The following is a 22,305-nucleotide window of genomic DNA, read 5'->3' as shown; positions in this document are numbered from 1 at the left end:
AGCAGTGGCCCAGCCCCTTCATCCTTTGCTTAAACTTTTCAAACATCCCACCTCTCTCTTGTCCACTCTCTGCAGGTTACACCAGATCACCACTGACCCCCATCCCCAGTGGTAAGTGCTCAAACCCTACATGGCTCTATGCCCCCACACCTCGTGGGAACAGCTGCTCCCTGTACCCTAGCCCAGGGCCTCATGGAGGAAGGAAGCCTTGAGGGGCCTGGTCACCCCCATACCCCTACCTCTACCTTCTGTGACTCGGGCTGGGTATCAAGGGCCCCTGTCTTCGGCATCTCCAAGGTTATAAGGCTGCATCTTTCTTATTTATGCTGTTTGCTTCTCAGTTCCTGTGATTTCTACACCCTCAGGAACCTCAGTAGCTCCAATCTCCTTCTCCAGCTCTACAGGTAAGAGCCTTTTCTCCATGTCTCCTTCCTACGTGCCTCTGTGCTTAGCAATGAGAAGGGCAAAAGGTATGTGCAGGCAGGTCACAACAAGGGGACAGTGTGGGGAGGATGCTTTTTGGGGACCATGCCTTTGTAACAGACCAGTCCAACTCCATCCCTAGGTTTGGAGAGCTCTGTAACTCTGGGTTTTCAATCCCAGGCTAAAGCAGTGACTCCTTTTAATCCACTCTGCTTTCTGTGAAGGTGTTGTATCAGCTAGGTTTTACTGCATAACAAATGACCCTCAAATTTACTGGATTAAAACAATCACATACTGCTCTGCTCTCTAGTATATAGGTCAGCTGGACAGTTCCTTGGGTCTGAACCAGGCTCCCTTATGTGTCTGTAGTCACCTGCCCGTAAGCTAGGTGACTCTTCTTCTGGAAGATAACTGACGGATGGCTGGGGTGCTTCAGTTCCCTTCATGTGGACTCTCATCATCCCATAGACTAGCTGTGGCTTCCTCATATGGTGATCACAGACTTCCTAGAAGCAAGAGAGGCCATCCCATTGGCCACAGCAAGTCACGGCCAAAAGTCAAGAAATAGGCTCTTGGCAGAAGGGGCTGCCACACCACACTGCAAGGGTGTAGAATCTGTGGTCACTTTTACAGTCTACCTCAGGTGACCTGCCAGGGACCAACCTGTGACCGTGTTGGCCTTAGGGGACCCATGGGGGGTCGGTTAGTGAGATTAGATGCAGTGGTACATTCTGGAACAACTCTCAAAGCTTTACCTCCTGCTAGAGTAGAATGGAAATAGTCATGGGCAGATCCAGGACTAATTCCCAAAGGGCAGAGACGAAAGCAGAGAAAGCAGATGTAAGTAGCAACAGCAACAATGTCTACAAAGCAGTGACAGCACCATTCACAGCTTGTTTGTCACATCATGCAGACTCTGCTTTACGTGTATGATCTTCGACCCCAGCGGATAGACACTGCTCTTTCTCTGTTTGAGAGAGGCATAGACTGGTTCTTGCGGGGCTGAGTGTTTTTCTGAGGTCACACAGCCAGAAGATGGGCAGGACTCCTATTTAAGTCATTCAAGCTCTAGAATTTGGGCTTCTGTCCTAAAATAGCTGTGTGGCTTTGGGGAAGTGACTTAACTTCTCTGAAACTTGTTTTCATCCTCTGTCAACTGGGACTAAGTAAAAGGATTCACTTCCAGGGTTTGTTTGAAGACTACATGAGATACTGGATAGAAAGTTCTTAGCATAGAGGAAGCTCTTACCAAACATCAGCTCTCATGATTGCTGTTATTTTTGTTGTGATTATTAACATCATTACTATTAGTAGAATAACAAAATAAAGTCTCCCATTTGGGGAGGAGATATTCTGAGCTCTTGAACTAGATGTGAATATACTGGGCACCAGGGATGTGGATCCAGACTCTACCCCACCATCCCTAAATCCAGCTTAGACAGTGGCTCAGGGCATGACTTTTCTCCCAACCTCACTGCAGTCTCCGGCCCTGACCTGGTTCCATTCACCCTCAACTTCACCATCACCAACCTGCGCTACACAGAGAACATGCAGCTTATGGGTTCAGCCAAGTTCAACGAAATAGAGAAGGTCTTGCAGAGCCTGGTGAGAGCCCCGCCCACCTCATTCCTTTACCACTTGCTGATGCCCGCCTACCCACTGACCCCAGCCCCACCTACCTCTCCCATGTCCCGCCTACCTCCCCCATGCCCCACCCACCTCTCCCTGTCCCCCAACGGCTGCCATCCCCACCCAACTTGCCCCAGCCCTGCCCTCGTCAAGCTCAGACCTTCCGCTCACCTCCCTCTCCTTCAACAGCTCAGACCCTTATTCAAGAACACCAGTGTCGGCCCCCTCTACTCTGGCTGCAGACTGACCTCGCTCAGGTGGGACCCCCAGAGAAGATGGCCCAGTGAGGCACAGTGGAGATTCTTACCATGGTCCTCCAGGGCTCACTCCTCACTTTGGCCTCCGCCCTTTCCAGCTCCCAGCCTGGGATAACCACTGTCCCTTGGGCTGCTGGCCCCCAGGCCCTGCTCCAGACCTTCCCATCCTCCTGAGTCTCAAATCTCCCATGCAATATTTAATGGGAACAAAATGACAGATCATAGCAGCTGGAAAGTTGCTGGAACCGAATTCCTTCATAAAGGACCCATCCCTGATCCTTCACAAAGGCTATGATCCCCAGTCTACCATGTCCACACTACATGCAAATATTTCTGAAGGCTGACACACAGCAAATACTTAGTCAGACATTGGAGTTCTTGGTGTATGGTCACTACTGACATTCTGGGCCAGAGAGTCCTTGTCATGGCTGGCTGTCCTCTGCACTGTAGGCTAGTTAGCAGCATCTTGACTACTCGATAGATGCCTATAGTATCCCCACCCCAAAGTAGTGACGACCAAATCTGTCACCAGGCATTGCCAAATGGCTCCTGATCCAGAGCACCCCAGGTTAGAGTCACTGGGCGAGATGCTTCCTGTCCATCATCTCCCTGGACTCTCTTAATGTCACTACTATTACCCCTATGTTATAGATGGGAAATCATCAAGGCACAAAAAAGCTAAGGAGCCTTCTCAGAGCCAGTGGCTGTCAAGTGGTGGGGCCAGGACTCAAGCCCAGCCTCCTCAGAGTCCATACCTGTTCCCACTAAGCTTCTTTGCTTCTTTTCTTTGGGAAGAACCATGGGTTCCCTTCCCTTCCCCATAATCCCAGCCTTCAATTCCCTGCTCCCTTCCAGTGCAGACATGTGCAACTCAGCCCCCCTTCACTGAGTGATGGGGCTTCTGAGCATGAGGGGGCCCTCTCCATTCCGAGGTCCCCTGGAGGGTTCAGCCTTGGTGGGCATCTCCCCAGGATATCTCCATGGCTCCAAAAATAGAATTTGAGAAAGGATTCCCTCCCTGCGGTGCTAAGATAGAGCAGGATGGAATGAGGCCCTCTTTCTTGGGGTCTAGCCCAGGGTACTGATGCACCCACAGCAGAAGTGCCCTCCTACCACTGCCCTGGCGTTCTACAAATTTTCTTTGCATTCACAAGCATTGCTTGAGCACCTACTGTGTCCAAGCTCCATGCTGAGCTCTGAAATCTCCATGGAGGCCAAAGCATTGACTCTGCCATCAAAAAGAGGGTACCACGTTAATTATATGCAAACACATGCAAACATATGCACACAAATTAATTATATGTAATTATTATATGTGAATTATGTGATTAATGATATAAAAACACATAACTTAATGGTGAATAAAACAATAGTGGCAGATACTCCCCTAGCACTTAGGGAGGTACCAGATACCGTTGTAAGCCTTATACTTACAACAACAGACTTAATCCTCACGAGACATACCTGGGTACCATGATTACACCCATTTTATAGATGAGAAACTGAGGCCCGGAGAGACTGTTGCAGTGCCGAGAGATGGGAAGTGTAGTGGGTCCAGGAGGAACTGAAGTGGCAGCTCATACCTGGAGAGGAGGACTCGGTGGCCAGGAGACATGGCTCCGGGCCAGGAGGAGTGGTTCAGGGAGAGGGAGCCACAGCTGAGAACCTAAGGTAGCCAGCATGCAGAGCAGACATTCTCACCCACAAGGGGGGAGGCGCGGGGTGGCCGTGAATGCCGTGATGTGCATGTTGGGACGGCACAGTGGGGCTTCATCCACAGGCAGTAGGGAGCCGGAAGGATTTCAGCAGATTCCCGACAAAGGCAGATTCCCATTTTAAGTGAGACTCGGCAGTGTGACGATGGTGCATCATAAAACACAGAGGGGCCCGGTCTCAGGAGGCGGCCCCGAAAGGAACCATTTTCAGCATGTGGAGCCAATTCCCTCAGTGGTGGATGACGAGCATGTCGGGGCCTGTCGACAGGAACCGCACCGCTTCCTGGCTTTCCCCATGGTGCCCCCATAATGGTAGCCCTCAGGGACCCTCTGCAGATGGATCTTAACCTTCTGCACCGCTGTGTCCTGCCCTCCCCAGGCCCGAGAAGGCTGGAGCAGCCACCAGGGTGAACACAATCTGCTCCTACCGCCCCGACCCTGCGGGCCGCGGGCTGGATAGAGAGAAGCTGTACTGGGAGCTGAGCCGGCTGACCCGTGGTATCACCTGGCTGGGCCCCTACACCCTGGAGCAGGACAGTCTCTGTGTCAGTGGTGAGTAGCGGCCACCTGCCCTTGGCTGAGCTGTCAACCTCACGTTTCCCGCCCCCCCCCCCAACCCCCAGGGCTTCTTTAGTCCTGCTTCACCTCAACACCTCCCCTCTCTCTCGCCCTCTGTCCGCAGGCTACACCCACCAGACACCAGTAACCGCCCCCAGTGGTGAGTACTCAGGGGTCTTCAGGAGCTCTCCCCGCCCCCCCCCCCACCACCACCACCAGGGAAGGAGGCTGCTGCGGGCACCTCCAGCTGTCAGGGAGGGAAGAGATCAGGGACACAGGCTGGGAAGTCATTGCAGTAAGACTCAGCTGTGCGTCACCTCTGTGCTGTTGGCTGGACACAGAGAGATGGCCACCACGTGGGGGTGGTCAGGCGGACGGAAGGAAGTACCTGAACGTGGGCTTGAGTAAATAAGAATGTCAGGTGGTAAACTGTCTCCTGCAAATCACGCCCACCTTCGCCTGCATCATGTGATGGTCTCGTGTCCACACCGGTGGTTCTGAGATTAGGTCCCCAAGGACCCTCAGCCCTTGCTACAGTCCCCAGTGAGACGGCTGCTATTCCCAGGCCCTGCCGCGTATCCATCCCGGGCCTGACAGCCTGGCCTCTCCTCTCCCTCCCCTGCTGCAGCCACGGGACATCCCCTTGTGCCTTTCACCCTCAACTTCACTATCACCAACCTACACTACGCTGAGGACATGCAGCCTCCTGGATCCTTGAAATTTAACACCACGGAGAGGTCCCTGCAGCGCCAGGTGAGAGCCGCGCCCACCTCACCCTGCCAGCCCCGCCCACCTAGTCTCCATCCTGCATTCTGGTCCCAGCCCCGCCCACTCCTGCCCCATCCTCCGGGAGCTAGCCCCTCCCACCTCATTCTTGCCCCGCCCACCGATACCCATCCTGCCCCTGCATCACAGATCATCTATGTTTTTTAAATTTTTTTTTACATTTATCTATTTTTGAGAGACAGAGAGACGGAGCACAAGTGGGGGAGGGGCAGAGAGAGAAGGAGACACAGAATTCGATGAAGGCTCCAGGCTCTGAGCTGTCAGCACAGAGCCCGACGCGGGGCTGGAACTCACGAGAGCCGTGAGATCATGACCTGAGCCGAAGTAGGACGCTCAACTGACTGAGCCACCCAGGTGCCCCACAGGTCATCTATTAAGTTTCCTTGCCCTCACCCACAGCTCGGACCCTTGTTCCAGAACACCAGTGTGGGCCCCCTGTACTCAGGCTGCAGACTGACCTTGCTCAGGTGAGACCTTACAGTCCCTGGCCAGGGCTGCCTTAAGCGCTTTCAGACCCTAGGAGTTCCCTCTGCTTCCTTCCTTCCCTCTCTGCCCTCAGCAGAGGTGGAATTCAGGAGGCACTGGCTCCAGGATCAAGGCCTCTTCTGATTGTAACCGCCTCCCTCCCCCCCGCCCCCAAACTGTTCCCAGATTCTGCAGAGCCCCTCAGTAGGATGGGGACCCTAGTCTGGTCATCCTTCTGAATTTCCTCCTGCCTCGATTTGACCAAAGAGGGTACTTCCTTGAGGTTTTCAGTTCTATCCCCAAGATTCCTCTCAAGACAAGCATGCCTTTTCCACTTGCTTTAACCCCCAATTCCAGCTCTCCGCCTGTCTCAAGTAGAAGCCCTCCCGTCCCCATGCCGTGAGGCTGCAGGTTTCAGACTTGCGATTTAATAAAAATCCTCCCACCCATTGACAGTGTGCATGGTCCCAGGCTGGCCAGAGGTGGGTTCCAGCCTCCTCGCTTCCCCTGGCTCCTTCCTGTCCCGCCCCAGGGGTCCCAGGAGCCCTGCCTGGGGACTGCATCAATTGTTACCTCTACCTGCCCTCCCCAGGCCCGAGAAGGATGGGGCAGCCACTGGAGTGGATGCCGTCTGCACCCACCGCCCTGACCCCACGGGCCCTGGGCTGGACAGAGAGCGGCTGTACCAGGAGCTGAGTCAGCTGACCCGTGGTGTCACCAGGCTGGGTCCCTACACCCTGGATCCCAACAGTCTCTACATCAATGGTGAGGGGCTGCCACCCATGTCTGCACTTCTCCAGGCCCCACATCCTCCTCTCCATCCATTCCTCCCTTTCCCTCACTCCTCCCCCTCCTCACCCTTTCTCCCTCCACCTGTGCAGGTTTCACCCACCAGACGCGGGCCACCACCCCCAGCAGTGAGTATTCAGAGGCTTCAGAAGTCCCTGCAACCACGTGAGGCCCTGCCCTTAGAACAGAAAAGGCCAGGAGCCCACCGCCTGCCCTCCACACCCCTGCTCCACCCCAGCCTCGGGTGAATGGGGATCCATGCCCATTAAAGCCCCAGACATAGGCCCCCGGTCCCTGGCATCTGCAGGATGACGAGGTCCCCACCCCAAGCACCTGTCTCCTCCCAGCTTCCGGGATGACAGACTCTCCATCCATGGTGCGGGCTGTGCCGGGCTGTGGGTCTCCTGCTCCCTGTGGGTTCTGCAGCAGCAGGCGCTACATGAGTTCAGACTTCCCCCGGGGCTCACATTTCCTGTGCTTTGGGCAAGGTTTTGGTCTCTCCGGAGATGTCTTCCCGATTGTCTTCCTTGTGAGGAATCATGGCTGGGATGGTCCAGCTGCCTCACAGCCAAGTTGCCCCTTCACGCAGGACCTCTCCGTTCCCCTCCTCCTCATCTTGCTTTCTCTTTGCAGGTCACACCCAACCGGCTTCAGCCACCACCCCCAACAGTGAGTATTTCCGACCTCGTGTGCCTGTGACCACCACCCTTCCCCTAAAGATGGGGGCTGCTCAGTCAGCCAGGCCTTCCCTCCTGTTCCTCCCCTTCTGGATGGGAAGTCCCGAGGACATGTATGGAAATGCGGGCCGAGCTAGAGGTGACAGGAGCCGCCTCTCCCCCCAACACAACTGAGGACGATGCCCTGATGTCTCTCTGATGGGCAGAGAGACAAGGACACAATTTATCACAGGAGCCACCACTGTTACCACCATTCCCACACCGATGGAGCACACCTCTGATAGCATCCCTTGTGGTTTTCTCCCTCCGCTGCTGTCACCTCCGCATCCTTCTCTAGCTCCAACCCTCAAGCCCTCAAGTAGGAAGGTCCTACTGGTACCAAAATCATTTCTACGAAATCCTTCATTCAAGATCACTTCTTCTCTCGTTGCTTATTCAGCTTCCCCAAGGAAACTCATCCATTCCCATGGGTTTCAGGGAGCATCTAGCTTCTGTGGGTCCAGCTGCTCAGAATCCAAATCTCGAGTCTAGCCCACTCCATGATGCAGCTTCTGATGCTTGGTCCACCCACCCACCTCCTGGACATCACCGGGGCCCTTGGTCTCTGACTCTGAAGTCACAGTCTCCTCCCAAACTTGCTCCCTTTCCTTATTACCGAAGGCAGGGACATGGGTGTCAACCTTGGCCCTCCCTCTCATTCACCTCCCACATCCATCCATCCATCACCAAATCATCTCTTCTCCCTTTGTAATATCTTGCAAGTCCTTTCTCTGTATCTGTGTCACTCAGCCTTGATTCAGGCCATGGGCATTTTTTTTTTGCCAGGCCTAATGCAGTAGCCTCTTCTCTGGCCTCCTACAGTCCTCTGCACAGCGGCTGCAGCGTCCCTCCCTCTGTCCACATAATTGCTGTCTTGTTGACGATCTTTGAATGACTCCACCTTATCTACATGTCCAAACCCCTGAGCTGCATAGTCATTGCCCCCCCTTTCTGGGCTCCCAGGACCCCTCCAGTCTCACATCTATACTTCCTCATGGCCACAATGAAAGCATTCAAGTCCCTTGAGTACAACTACCCTGTCCTCCTGCTGGGCTTGTGTCCAGAGGCTGATTCTTCCGCTTGAGTGCTCTTCCTCTTGCTCAGCTGACTCTTACTCATGCTCTTGGTCACATCTGAAGTGATGCTTCCTCCTGGAAGCTGTCCTCAGTCATTTGTTGGATACCCCTCTGGAAATGCACAGCCTCCGGGCTCCCCTGCAGCATGATGGTCTGGCCACTCTCCTGGCTTCAATATTAGCAGCCTATGCCCCACCTTGGACCCGCAGAGCCCAGCACAGAGCCTCACACACATGAGACACCCGGTACACGCTCACTGAACGAAACGAGTGAAGAATTCCATGTTCTCTCCTTCCGCCTCTGCAGTCCATGGCTGCAGTTAGGTCCTCTGCCAGTACTCTACCGTTAGAGCTCCAAGCAACCTTGGCCCTTACCGTGGTCCAAGCTGGACATTTTTCTCTTCCTCCCTCACTGCAGCCACTGGCCCCGCTCTGGTGTCCTTCACCCTGAACTTCACCATCACCAACCTGCACTACACTGAGGACATGGGGCACCCCAGTTCCTTGAAGTTCAACTCCACCAAGAGGATCCTCCAGCACCAGGTGAGAGCCGCTCGATGACCACCGTCAGCGCCACCAATGCCCGCCCGCCTAGCCCTTCAGCCCTTCTGCTCACCCTTCTCTCTCTCCCCACCAGCTCAAGCTCCTGCTCAGTAAGACCAGTGTCGGCCCCCTCTACGCTGGCTGCAGACTTGCCTCGCTCAGGTGAGACCCCCGGGTGGAGGGATGTGTTGGGTCCAGTGGATCCTCACGCGCTGGCCAGCAGGGCTCAGTTCCTGGGCATGCCTTTGGCACAGCTGGCCTCCAGCACCCATCACAACGCTTTCGTGCCTTCTTCATGCCCCCGGAGTAGGAACGCTCAAGACCTAGAAGTGAGGCATCGTGCTTATACTTACAAAATCCAGACGATCATCTGTTTTAGATGAAAGCTTTCCTCTTGGAAGAACCACTAGATCTTGTCTGCCAATTCCAATTAAGGTGTTTTCTGTTCTTAGTTGTGAGGGGGTCATCTCCAACAAGAGACACTTAGGAGAGCCCCTCTGGCCTTCAGAGCCAGCCCTTTTATACCCTCTCCGCCTCCTGCCTTCTACCTTCTTGCTGTCCCCATCCAGAAGGACCCCTCCAACAGTATTCAACATCCCCATGTCCTTCTTTCCCCAGGCTTGAGAAGGGTGGGACAGCCACTGGAGTGGACATCGTCTGCACCGTCCACTCTGACCCTGTGGGCCCCAGGCTGGACAGAGAGCGGCTATACTGGGAGCTGAGCCGTGAGACCCATGGCATCACCCGGCTGGGGCCCTTCACCCTGGACAGGGACAGCCTCTGTGTCAACGGTGAGGGACTGTGCTCCCGCAAGGGTCTCTTTCCCAGCCAGAGTTTGTGTTTCTCTAAAGGAAGCTGTGGCCCATCTCCTTCTCCTCTGCTCTGGGTTCATTCCAATGATGGTACCATGGGCTCCAGCCACCTCCGATCCCACTATTTGGACACCTCCTCCCTAAGCATCCCTCTTCTGCCTCTCCCTCTCTGCTTTTCCCACAAAGGCCCCTAAATCCTACCTTTCCCTTACTCCTTTATGCTCACCCCAACTCCCACTCAGCTCCTCTGGCCTTCTCTCTGCAGGTTACACCTATGGAGCCACAGCCCCAACTACCACTGGTGAGTATTCCTTGCCCTGGCTTCCTGGGTCTCGTCCCCACTTTGGGATTGGGGAGCAGCTGTTGTCCTTTACCACCTGTCCTTGATGAGGAAAACAACCGGAAAGGACCCTCATTCATCCCTTCTCTCCCTGGGATCTGGTGGAGAGTCCCAGCCTAGGGCTAGAGCATCTTACACACAAGTCTGTCCCCCCACTATTCTGACCCCCACATGTTTTTCACTCAGATTCTCCTAAAGCTGCCCTGGTACTCTTTCTTTCTTTCTTTTTTCTTTCTTTCTTTCTTTCTTTCTTTCTTTCTTTCTTTCTTTCTTTCTTTCTCTTAATGTTTATTTATTTTGAGAGAGAATGCACAAGCAGAGGAGGGGCAGAGAGAGAGGAGAGAGAATCCCAAGCAGGCTCCTTGCCGTCAGTGCAGAGCCTGACTCGAGACTTGATCCCACAACCTTGAGTCGTGACCTGAGCCAAAATCAAGAGCCAGATGCTTAGCCAACCGAGCCACACAGGCGCTCCCCGGGTTCTCTTCTCTTATCCTTTTATTCACCTCTCTGCTCATTGTTCTGAGTGTCTTGACATCAGAGTTGTGCAGTTGTTGGATTTTCAGTGAACACGTACTGAGGCTGGCTGCCTTGCAGGCACCGTGCTAAATTGCATACTGAATTAGTCAGCTCTGGCTGCCAAAGCAGCCACCACAGGCTGGGTGGCTCAGAGCACAGAAGTGTATTTTCTCGCAGCTAGAACCTGGGGGGTGCCAGCAGGGCTGGGTTCTCTGGGGCCTCTCTCCTTGGCATGTGGATGGTGACCTCTTACTGCCTCTTGGCATGGTCACTCCTTTGCACACACGTTCCCCATGTCCCTCTGTGTCCCAATCTCCTCTTCTTATACAGATAGCAGCCAGATTGGATTAGGGCCCACCCCAACAGCCTCCTTTTAACTTAATTACCTCTCTAAAGACCCTGTCTCCAAATACAATCATGTACTGAGGTCCTGGAGATTGGAGCTTCTCAAATTTCGGTGGTTGGGGGGAGACACAATTCATCCCAAAGCACATGCACCTTATCCTTTCATTCTTGCTACAAGCATGTGACTTAGCTCCAATTTACAGATGAGTAAACCCAAGCCCAGAGAGGCTGCCAAGTCACACAGCAAATAAATAATAGAACCAGGAGTTCCTTGACTCCAAAAACTCACAGTCTCATTCATCTCTCAGTTAATTTTTTTACCATGACACACTGATTTTGGTGCACACTTGTCTTGTTCAAGTTCATGGGCCAAACTCCCATTGCATCCCCAGCAAACCCTGGAATGAGGGCCTTGTAGCTTTTTCAAGAGTTAAATGCCCTTGCATCCGAGGTGTGTTTTTACAACCCTCGCAAACTCTTCATGGGTCCATCTCTGGTCTTTTACACCACAGTATCCTCATTTGCTCCTTCCAACATCAGCAGGGTTCTGGGCTCCTCAGGTCCAATGAGAACCATATTTCCCCAAATGATAGGAGGAAAAATAAGTTAAATTCATTCAATTGGCTGTGGTTTGTTTATCAGTATCCAGTCCTTGGAATAGATTCAGAAGCATTATAGTCTTTTTTTTTTTTTTCAACGTTTTTTATTTATTTTGGGACAGAGAGAGACAGAGCATGAACGGGGGAGGGGCAGAGAGAGAGGGAGACACAGAATCGGAAACAGGCTCCAGGCTCCGAGCCATCAGCCCAGAGCCCGACGCGGGGCTCGAACTCACGGACCGCGAGATCGTGACCTGGCTGAAGTCGGACGCTTAACCGACTGCGCCACCCAGGCGCCCCAAGAAGCATTATAGTCTTAATTCAATGTACATGGAGGGAAGGCAAGATGGATGGGTGGAGGGATGGATGGAAGGAAGAAGTGATGAACAGAAGGAGGGAAGGAGAGAAGATGGATGAGCAGATGGAAGGAAGAAAAGATGAGTGGAAGGGGAAAAGGAGGGAGGAACCATGTCTAAATAGATGGAAAAAATAGATGTGGAAGGAAGCAAATATGGATAGATAGAAGGAAGAAAAAGGGTGGAGGAAGGAAGCAAGGAAAGGTAGGTAGGTGGAAGAAAGTGAGGATACAAGGAAAGACAGACAGAAGGATGCATAATGCATAGAAGGTATGAATGGGAAGAAGGAAAGACTAGGAGTGATGAAGGAAGGAATGATGTATGCAAGGATGGTGGCTGGCTGGCTGGCTGGATGGGTGGATGTCATGGGTGCACAGATGGATGAGTGAGTTGATGGAGAGATGGAGGATGGATGGATAGAGAGATGGATGGATGGATGGGTGAATTGACAGATGGAATATGGAGGATGGATGGATGGAGACATGGATAGATAAATTCATGGATGGATGTCATGGGTGCATAGATGGATGGATGGATGTCATGGGTGCATGGATGGAGGGAGGAAAGGAGGGAGGGATGGGTGGATGAATGGATGATGGAGAATGTATGAGTGGAGAGATAGATGGATGGATGTCATGGATGCATGGATAGATGCATGAGTGGGTGGATGAAGAGATGGAAGAAGGATGAATGGGTGGAGAGATGGATGGGTGCATAGACAGATGGCAGATGAAAGGAAAGAATGGATAGAGGGAGGAAGAACCAAAGATGGATAGAAGGAAGGAAGGAAGGAAGGAAGGAAGGAAGGAAGGAAGGAAGGAAGGAAGGGTGAATGCATGGATGAATAGAAAGTTGGAAGGAAAGAAGAAAGGAAGGATGGAAGGAAGGATAGACAGAAGGAAGCTTGGAAGGAGTGATGAACAGAAGAGAAGGAGGAAAGAAGGGAGGTCAGCTTTTCTTGCAGAGGTTTGTCCTAAACAGTTGACCCTGTGCTGCTCCCTGCTTATCTAGTCTGGAGTCAAACCACCAGGCCTCTGTTCTTACTTGCATCATATATTTATTTATTATACTTCTCCTGGGGTCTATGCAGGTCACCCCCACTATTGAACACTGGGCCAGCTGCATGTGTTTAGGCAAGAGCATGTGTATTATCAGGGGAGTTCATGAGCAAGGACTCTGGGGTCGGAGAACCTGGGTCCAAACCCTGACTTTCCCTCCCTCCAGTCATGTAACCCTGAGCAGGAGATCATTTCTGTGCTGTGGTTCTCCTTTGTTTAGTGTGGAGAAGTCTAGTGCCCAGCTCATATCCATCTGGGTAAAAACTCCATTTGCAGTGAGTGATCAGGAAGTATTTGCTTATTTGTCTTCTATAATAAACACTCAAATAGGTGTTTACTCTGTGCCCAGCACTGTGCTTAAGCACTTTACAAAATTTGACTTGTTCAAACCTCATAACAACTTTTGAAGTAGGAATCATTATTATCTTACAGATGAGTAAACTGAGGTGCAGAGAGATTGGTTACAGCTGCTAGTTGTGTTTTTTTTTTTACACAATGCCTAGAAGATTGGCATACCTGGGTGTTATAGAGAGACAGAGAGAGACAGACAGAGAGAGAGGAAAAGAGAGACAGAGGCACAGAGAGATAAAGAGATAGAGATGGGGGAACAGAAAGAAAGTGAAGGAACATGTCTGGGGTTATCCTTGGTCCCACATCAGCATGGTAAGCTGGACCCTTTCCTTCAGGGAAAGAACAAAGCCACCAGCATTTCCACAGAACCCTCCCCTCCTGCACCTGGGTGGAAACACCATCTCCAGCCCCCAGATCATTAAGCCTGTCCTTCTTTGCTGCTGGAGTCGTCTCCATTAACAAGTGGCCCTCGGGTTTCCTGGGAGGAGGACAAGAGGCCCTTGGAAGGCCCACTGTGGGTGGGTGTTGGGCACCCGACCTCCCACAAACCTTGGCTCTCTCTGCACTTACCACAGCTGGGGAGGCCCGTGAGGAGCTGTTCACACTGAACTTCACCATTGACAACCTGCGCTACTCAGCGGACATGGGCCGCCCTGGCTCCCTCAAGTTCAACATCACAGATACCCTCATGCAGCACCTGGTAAGAGCACTTCTTCTGCCTCTGTGCCTCCATGACCCCCTCTAGGGGCTGTTGCCACCTCTGACCACACTGGCTCTCTCCTTCCTCTCCAGCTGGGCCCATTGTTCCAGAAGAGCAGTCTGGGTACCCGATATACAGGCTGCAAGGTCACCTCACTAAGGTGAGAATCCCCCACCCACCATGGCCCACCGCCAAAGGACAAGGACTGTGGGGGCCACTCCCGGTTGTGGTGGACTGTCTGGGAGGGTCCTTTTTGGCATCATTTTTTTTTTAATATAATTATTGTCAAATTGGCTAACATACAGTATGTAAGGTGTGCTCTTGGTTTTGGGGGTAGATTCCCGTGGTTCATAGCTTCCATGCAACACCCAGTGCTCATCCCATCAAGTGCCCTCCTCAATGCCCACCACCCATTTTCCCCTCTCCCCCACCCCCATCCACTTTCAGTTTATTCTCTGTATTTAAGAGTCTCTTATGGTTCGACATCCATTTTCTGATATTACGTTGTTGTAATTGTCATAAAATATCTATAGACATAAAACTAGCCATTCTAACCATTTTCAAGCATACATTTCAGTGGCATCTGTTACATGCATGATGTTGTCACCCTTCCCCACCATCTAGTTCTGAAACTCTTCATCACTCTGTACCCATTGGGCAATTACTCGCACTTTTCTGGGTCAGTGTGTGTTCTCTTGGCGTTTATGAAGCCCTTCTCTATCTGTATTTTCATTCCACTGCCATTGGTGGTGTGGCTCCTCTGAGGCAAGTGGTGGGTCCCACAGTGATGGGCAGACACTGCCCCTGTGCTCATCTAGTGGATAAAGCAGAAAATAAGTAGAAGGAGAGATATCTAAAGTGGTTTCAAATGCAGTAAGGTGATGAGCATAATACATAAGAGATGGGAAAACAGCTTTACCTGGGATACTCCAGCTCTTTGTGGTGGTGATTTCTCAGCTGGGTCCCAACTGGAAACAAGGATTTGGCCCTGAAAACTGTTCCAGGCAGAGGAAACAGCATGGGCAAAGGTCCTCAGGTAGGAATGAGCTTGGCATGCTCGGTGAACAGCAAGGAGGCCAATGTGGCTGGAGCAGAGAGAGAGCAAGGGGCAGAGAGAAAGGAGGTGAATTTCCAGACATTTGGATTAGACTTTCCAGAGTCTTGTCAGGAGTTGGTGTTTTTTTTTAATTGTGGTAAAGTACACATACCATAAAATTACCATCTGAACCATTTTTAAGTGTCCAACTCAGTAGTGTTAAGTGTATTCATATTGTTGTGCAACCAATCTCCAGAACTTATAAAACTGAAACTCTATACCCATTAAACAGAAGCTCTCAGCTTCCCTCTACCCCCAGATATTAACAATCGCCATTCTACTTTCTGTCTCTATGAATTTGACTACTCTGGGTACGTCATACAAGTGGAATCATATGATATCTGTCCTTTCATGTGTGGTTTATTTCACTGACCACAAAGTCCTCAAGGTCCATCCATGTTGTAGCAGGTGTCAGAATTTCCTTCCCTTTTAAAGCTGAATAATATCCCACTGTATGGATATGTCATATTTTGTTTATCCATTCATCAAGACGCTGGTTTTTACATGGAACAGGCAATGTGAGAGGTACTAGGGGTTCAGTACAACCATGAGCTAGACTGTCGTCCTATTTCCTGACCTCATGGAGGCCACTGTCTGGAGGGAACAGGAACAAATAATAGATGCTCACACTGAGGGCAACCAGGCCTGTGATGGGGGAAGCATGAGGTACTGTGGCAGCCAGAACCCTCTCCTGACCCAGCCTGGGAGGGTTTTTGGAGGAGGAGGTATCTAAGTTGGGACCTGAAAGATGACTGGAAGTTACCCAGGTAAGGAGAGACAGGGAGAAACCTCCAGACAGAAGTCACAGCATGTGCAAAGATCCTGGGGTGAGAGAATGTGGCCAGGTGGAGAAAGTGTGAATGGTTCAACAAGGCTGGAACACAGGATATGAGGTGTGCGGTGACCTCGGGTAGAGAGATGCCACGTGGGCTACAGTCCCCAAGCATCAACCTCTCCTTCCTCAGGTCCGTGAAGAATGGTGCCAAGACAAGGGTGAACATCCTCTGCACCTACCGGCAGCACCCCAGCAGCCCGGGTCTACTTGCCAAACAGGTGTTCCATGAACTGAGCAGGCAGACCCGTGGCATCACCCGGCTGGGCCCCTATTCACTGGACAAGGACAGCCTCTACCTCAATGGTGAGTTGTTCTTCACCCACCTCACTGCTTCTGCTTCCCCATCTCTGGAAACGTTTCTATTAACCACAGGTCAGTTCTCTAGCGGAAACCTTGGGACAAACTCAGGCATGAACCTCAACTCCACACTGACCCCCATCCTCCTACAGTCATTCTGCAAGGCAGTCCTTGATCACACCTATTTTACAGATGTAGAAATGGAGGCTCTGAAAGATTAAGTAATTTGTCCAAGTGGGTGTAGCTGGAGAGGGGTGAAGCCAAGCATGAGCCCCAGCAGTCAGCGTCCAGTGCCTTTAACTCCTAGAAGAGTCTTTTGGGAGAGACATGGGGAAAGAAAATCCCACATCTGTCTCCACTACCACCTTCTCACCCTTGACCATGGATGGTCTACTCTTCTGGGTGGGACCCCAATGCCGGAACTAAGGTGGGTGCTCTGAACATCTGTGGGGCCCGAGCTTTGGACACACTGGACATCAGCCTAGCATCCAGGAAGGGACAGTGCTTAAGAGGGTGAGCCTTCTCTGGGGTTCTAAGAGGCAGAGCATGGCTGTAGTGAAGTTCATTGGAGTAACTCAGCTTCTCTCCTCTCTGTTTCCAACTTGGGAATGGAGTTTGGCAACTCACACTTTCTTGTCACCATTGCCACGTCAGGTGAGCAGGGGGGACATCCTGGTCCTTTATGATGCCCATTTTAGCAAAGAGGGAGCTGGTACAGAGAAAGGAAGGGACCTGCCCATGCCCGCAGTAGGTTTGTGGCCAGTCTGGGTCTTGGTGTTCCGAGTTCATATCTCTTCCCTTCGCCTTGGCCGTTGCAGAGGCCAGGGTAGGATGTTTCCTCCTGGAAACGGCACAAGTTATGTGCTTCTTCTTGCTCACTTGGTCAGTATTCGCCAGCATCTGCTAGAAGCTAGGCACTGTGCCTGGCACCAGGGACACAGACAGGAGGCATGTGCAACCTGTCCTAAGGTAAGCTCCAGAGGTGCAGAGACATTTTGTTCGGTGCCGTATTCCCCAAATGTAATGGAACTTGGTACATAGTAGGTTCTCAATAAATATTTGTTGGATGGAGGGATAGATTGGAGGGAAGATGGAAGGGCAGAGGGTGGGATGAATGGGTATGTGGGGGAATGAGTGTGTGAACATGAATGTGGTGAGAGTCTCATGGGGGCATGCTGGAGAGGTGGACAGGGAAGGGTTGTTTCTGACCGGAAGATCAGGAAATCCTTAATGGTAGAGATGACATTGGAGTCTGGTCTTAGAAGATGCATAGATGGCCACCTGGTACATAGAAAGAGAGGCATCCAGCTGGAGCACCACATGGACAAAGGCATGGAATGTCTGGGATTGTTCTGTCCCCTCCCCTTATGTGTGACATTTCTGTTTCCAGGTTATAATGAGCGTGGTCCAGATGAGCCTCCCACAAGTATGTATCTTTGCACCTCATACCCATCTTGAGCCAAGCTTTTCTCCTCACTAACAAAGGGAGCTTGCCCAGTATTGGCTTCATAAACTTTCCACACCCATCTGGGTTGGAGAAAGAAATTTGAGCAAGCATTTCCTATAGGGATGGGGGTTGAGGTCAGATAATGACCTTGTAGTTCGTGCCTCCTGGAAACAAAATCTACAAGGGCCACAAAAGGGGCCTCAATATCAAGCTGCAAATCGTGGTGGCCACTTAGTGGTTTGGCCAAATTTTCCCATTCACTTAGCCAATGGTCCCTTCATCTATCTTTTAACCCATCCATTCTTCCATTCTCCCAGTTATCCTTCTCTTAGACTCTTCCTTCCCTCCTTCCTTCCCTTCTTCTTTTCTTCCTTCCTTCAATCTTTCTTTCCTTCCTTCTTTCCCTTTGTCCATCAATCCATTAATCCATCATCCTTCCTTTCCTTCTTCCTTCTATTCTCTCATCCACCCATCCTTCCATCTCTCCTTCCCCCCTTCATCCATCCTTCATTCGTTCTGTCCTTCATTCATTCTTCCATCTATACATCTTTCATTCTTTCCTTCCTTTCATCCATTCATCCGTCCATTCATCCTTTCTTCCTTTTCCCTGCTTCCCCCATCCCTCATTCATTCTATCCTTCATGTATTCTTCTACCCTTCCTCCATTCTTTCCTTCCTTCCTTCCTTCCTTTCTTCTTTCCTTCCATCCATCCATCCATCCATCCATCCTCTGCCTGTTCACTTTTTGTCCTTTCTGCCTTCTGTCCTTCCATCCATCTCTCTTACTTTCCTTCCTTGTGTTTATTCTTGCTTTCCCTTTTACCCTTCATTTGTTCATTCTTCCTCTGTCCATCCAGGTATGCCATCTGTCTGTCCACCTTTCTTCCCATTCGTCTCTCTGCCTTCTTTGCTTAGTCTCTCTCTTGTTCACCTACCCTTACTCTCTTGGGTTCATTTCATTCATGGGCTCTCTCACCCCTCTGCTCACACAATTCTTCCTTCCCTTGCTCTCATTTATGGCACACCTGTGAACTCGTGTCTTGGGACCACCATTGCTGGAGTCCAGACAAATGTGGGGAGTTTCTCCCACTCTGTGGGGAGCTCTGTCCCCTCCTGATAACTGCCCTTTCCACAGCTCCTGAGGCAGCCACCACATTCCTGCCTAGTTCATCATCATCTGTGCAACCAGAAGCCACCACAGGTATTTAGGGAATCCTTTTTCTTCCTAAGAGAAACTTTACAGCCCTCCACCTCTACCAGCCAGTTGTAACACAGGGGCTGAGAAGCCAGAGTGTAAAATTCTGGTTTAGGACAGTCATGCCAATCCAAAGATTCTACTGACAATTCAATCTAATGCATACCTTCATGGACCCCCCAGTATTGTGAGATCAACAGACCATTATAACAGTGTGAAATGTTTTGGGGAGAGGGATCTAACATAATTTGGAAGGTAAGGAATTTCTGGAGAAATTTGCACCCAAACTGATTCTTTAAGAATGAGTAGGAGTCATCCAGGCAAATAGGGGATGAAGAGTTTTCCTGGTGTAGGGAATCTGATGAGCAAAGGCTCAGTGGCCGGAAACAGCATAGTATATGGAGAGAATTGAGAGGGATTTAGTTTGCATGAACCATGAACCTTAACCTGGAATAGATGGAGAAGTGAAGCTGAAACACTGGCAAAAACCAGATTGGGAGGGACATTGAGTGCCAGGTCAAGAAGCTTGAACTTAGCACTGAAGGCCAAAGGAAGCCATGGGAAGTGGTGACTATACTGAGATTTTCACTTAAGAAAATTCTTCTAGGGTCTAGTCAGTTAAGTGTCCAACTCTTGATTTGAGATCAGGATATGATCTCACAGTTTAGGAGATCAAGCCCTTCATCAGGCTCTGTGCTGATAGCACAGAGTCTGCTTAGGATTCTCTCTCCCTCTCTCTCTGCCCCTCCCCCATGCTTTCTCTCTCTCTCTCTCTCTCTCTCTCTCTCAAAATAAACAAGCAGTTTAAAAAAATTTCTGGGACACCTGCATGGTTCAGTCCATTAAACATCCAACTTTGGCTCAGGTCATGATCTTGTGGTTCATGAGTTCAGGCCCCATGTCAGGCTCTGTGCTGACAGCTCAGAGCCTGGAGCCCGCTTCAGATTCTGCATCTCCCTCTCTTTCTCTGCTCCTCCCCTGCTCATGATCTGTCTTTCTGTCTGTCTCTCTAAAAAATAAACATTAAAAAATAAATTAAAAATTAAAAAATTGAAAAATTTTTCCGCTAGAGTTCAGTGCAGAGAACATTCTTTAGATGGGGCATCCAGCAAGTCTGCTGGGATGTTGGTCCAGGTGAGAGAGGATAAGACTTGATCTGGGACAGGATAGAGAGAGGGTGTGTGAGGACCATTCTGTAAGTAGAAATGGTGTTACTTGGAGGGGAGAGAGAAGGAGCTAAGCAACGTGCTGGTTTTGGCTTGGGTGACCACATGGCGGGTGGTGGTGACACTGGAAGAGAAGATGACAGAGTAGGACGAATGCAGAATTTTGATTTGGTCTCAGGCCAGCTGTCAGTAGTCACCGTCTCTCCCCCTCCTTCTCGTAGCTATGGGACACAACCTGAAGACCTTTACACTGAACTTGACCATCTCCAACCTCCAGTATTCAACAGACATGAGCCACAGCTCAGCTACATTCAACTCCACCAAGAGGACCCTGCAGCACCTGGTGAGACCCTGCTCCTAGCAGCTCCTAGTGGGATAAATCCCAGCCAGCCCCTCCTGCTCATCCGCCTCTTCCTTCCTCCCCAGCTTGGATCCTTGTTCCAGAAGAGCAGCCTGGGCCCTTTCTATTCAGGTTGCAGACTAATCTCCCTCAGGTAGGACTTCCTCCTGAGCATTTGCCAGTAGTGACCATTTTGGTGACCAACCCTTTCAGTCTTCCCACTGACCTCCCATTTGCCCTTCCCTCCTTTTGGCCCCCATACTGAGGTTTCAGAACCTCTCTTTAAGAGTTCCCACATCCCTCTCTCCCCAGGCCTGAGAAGGATGGGGTAGCCACTCATGTTAACGCCATCTGCACCTATCACCATGACCCCATGGGCTACAGGCTGGACCGAGAACAGCTTTACTGGGAGCTAAGCCAGCTGACCCATGGTGTCACCCAGATGGGCATCTATACCCTGGTCAGAGACAGCCTCCTCGTCAATGGTGAGTGATTTATAGCAATCATTATTTGTCTCTGTTCTATTTTATTTCTTCCTTAACAAGTCAGCCCAAGCTCTGATTGAAGGACACCCTCCCCAAACTCTCCATGGAGAGAGTCTCTCCTGTTATTTCAGGTAAAAAGAGTGAAATTCTTTGACCAAATTAATATAAATAATTTTAATTTGCACTCCAAATGTCTGACTCGTAGATCTCTTGGGACAGGATTTCTTCTATACAAGGTTCCTCCATGCCAGTGGTTCTCACCTGGGGGTAATTCTGCCCCTCAGGAGACACTTGGCAATGTCCGGAGACATTTTGATTGCCACAACTGGGGGAGAGTGGTACTGGCACCTAGTGGCTCGAGGCTAGGGGTGTTACTAATGTCCTCCAATGATCAGGGATCCTCACTGCCAAGAGTTACATAGCTCCGAATATCAGTAGTTCTGAGAATGAGAAACCCTGCTCTACATGGGCCTCTGGTCCCTAGATGGGCACCAACTTATCACACGTTATCACAATTATTTAATTGTGTAAGAGTTATTTAAATGTAAGAGTTACATAGCTCCGAATATCAGTAGTTCTGAGAATGAGAAACCCTGCTCTACATGGGCCTCTGGTCCCTAGATGGGCACCAACTTATCACACGTTATCACAATTATTTAATTGTGTAAGAGTTATTTAAATGTAAGAGTTACATAGCTCCGAATATCAGTAGTTCTGAGAATGAGAAACCCTGCTCTACATGGGCCTCTGGTCCCTAGATGGGCACCAACTTATCACACGTTATCACAATTATTTAATTGTGTAAGAGTTATTTAAATGTAAGAGTTACATAGCTCCGAATATCAGTAGTTCTGAGAATGAGAAACCCTGCTCTACATGGGCCTCTGGTCCCTAGATGGGCACCAACTTATCACACGTTATCACAATTATTTAATTATCCAACTCTATGAAATTAAGGTCTCGTAGTCTGTCGATATACCCTCAGTTCTTTATGTGTCAGTACATTGTCATCCCCAATGAGTGAGTAAATGAGTGAACAAATGGGAGATGAGTATCTCAGCCCCCATATTGGGGGATCCACTGTAGTTCACATTTACGCATTCAACAGATGCATAGACAATACCATTCTGTCCCAAGCCATGTGCTGGATACAGAGATGGAACTCGCAGGTTCTCTCCCTGAAAACTAATAATCAAGAGAATGAATGTTATCTAGGGACACACAAACAAGGCAGGGACACTGTTATTAACAGGGTGCCGTGGAAGCACACAGGAGGAGCAAGTCAAGGAGGGCTTCTTGGAAGAGGATATTATGTACCCAGCACTGTAGTAGGTATGGGGACATGGCAAGAACAAGACAGATGGGTCCCTGCTCTCCTGGAGTCTCATCTCATCGAGGTCCTGAAACATGA

At 50.6% G+C, this 22,305-nt stretch overlaps 1 protein-coding gene across 1 annotated transcript in view; it reads left to right on the top strand.

Annotated features, from left to right (window-relative positions):
- MUC16 (mucin 16, cell surface associated) overlaps positions 1 to 22,305 on the top strand; it is a 96,152-nt gene that overhangs the window by 60,733 nt on the left and 13,114 nt on the right. Inside the window, exons 27-49 of the mRNA XM_042914585.1 lie at positions 76 to 111; positions 342 to 404; positions 1,904 to 2,028; positions 2,242 to 2,309; positions 4,404 to 4,576; positions 4,707 to 4,742; positions 5,211 to 5,335; positions 5,768 to 5,835; positions 6,426 to 6,598; positions 6,715 to 6,750; positions 7,256 to 7,291; positions 8,832 to 8,956; positions 9,051 to 9,118; positions 9,575 to 9,747; positions 10,034 to 10,069; positions 13,909 to 14,033; positions 14,126 to 14,193; positions 16,095 to 16,267; positions 17,652 to 17,687; positions 18,844 to 18,909; positions 20,291 to 20,412; positions 20,496 to 20,563; positions 20,722 to 20,894. Coding sequence (XP_042770519.1) covers positions 76 to 111; positions 342 to 404; positions 1,904 to 2,028; positions 2,242 to 2,309; positions 4,404 to 4,576; positions 4,707 to 4,742; positions 5,211 to 5,335; positions 5,768 to 5,835; positions 6,426 to 6,598; positions 6,715 to 6,750; positions 7,256 to 7,291; positions 8,832 to 8,956; positions 9,051 to 9,118; positions 9,575 to 9,747; positions 10,034 to 10,069; positions 13,909 to 14,033; positions 14,126 to 14,193; positions 16,095 to 16,267; positions 17,652 to 17,687; positions 18,844 to 18,909; positions 20,291 to 20,412; positions 20,496 to 20,563; positions 20,722 to 20,894 — 2,172 coding nt within the window. The remainder of the gene's footprint in view (positions 1 to 75; positions 112 to 341; positions 405 to 1,903; positions 2,029 to 2,241; positions 2,310 to 4,403; positions 4,577 to 4,706; positions 4,743 to 5,210; positions 5,336 to 5,767; positions 5,836 to 6,425; positions 6,599 to 6,714; positions 6,751 to 7,255; positions 7,292 to 8,831; positions 8,957 to 9,050; positions 9,119 to 9,574; positions 9,748 to 10,033; positions 10,070 to 13,908; positions 14,034 to 14,125; positions 14,194 to 16,094; positions 16,268 to 17,651; positions 17,688 to 18,843; positions 18,910 to 20,290; positions 20,413 to 20,495; positions 20,564 to 20,721; positions 20,895 to 22,305) is intronic.

Source organism: Panthera leo, chromosome A2 (assembly GCF_018350215.1).
Source record: "Panthera leo isolate Ple1 chromosome A2, P.leo_Ple1_pat1.1, whole genome shotgun sequence".
NCBI lineage: Eukaryota > Metazoa > Chordata > Mammalia > Carnivora > Felidae > Panthera > Panthera leo.
This window is presented reverse-complemented; position numbering and strand designations above follow the sequence as displayed.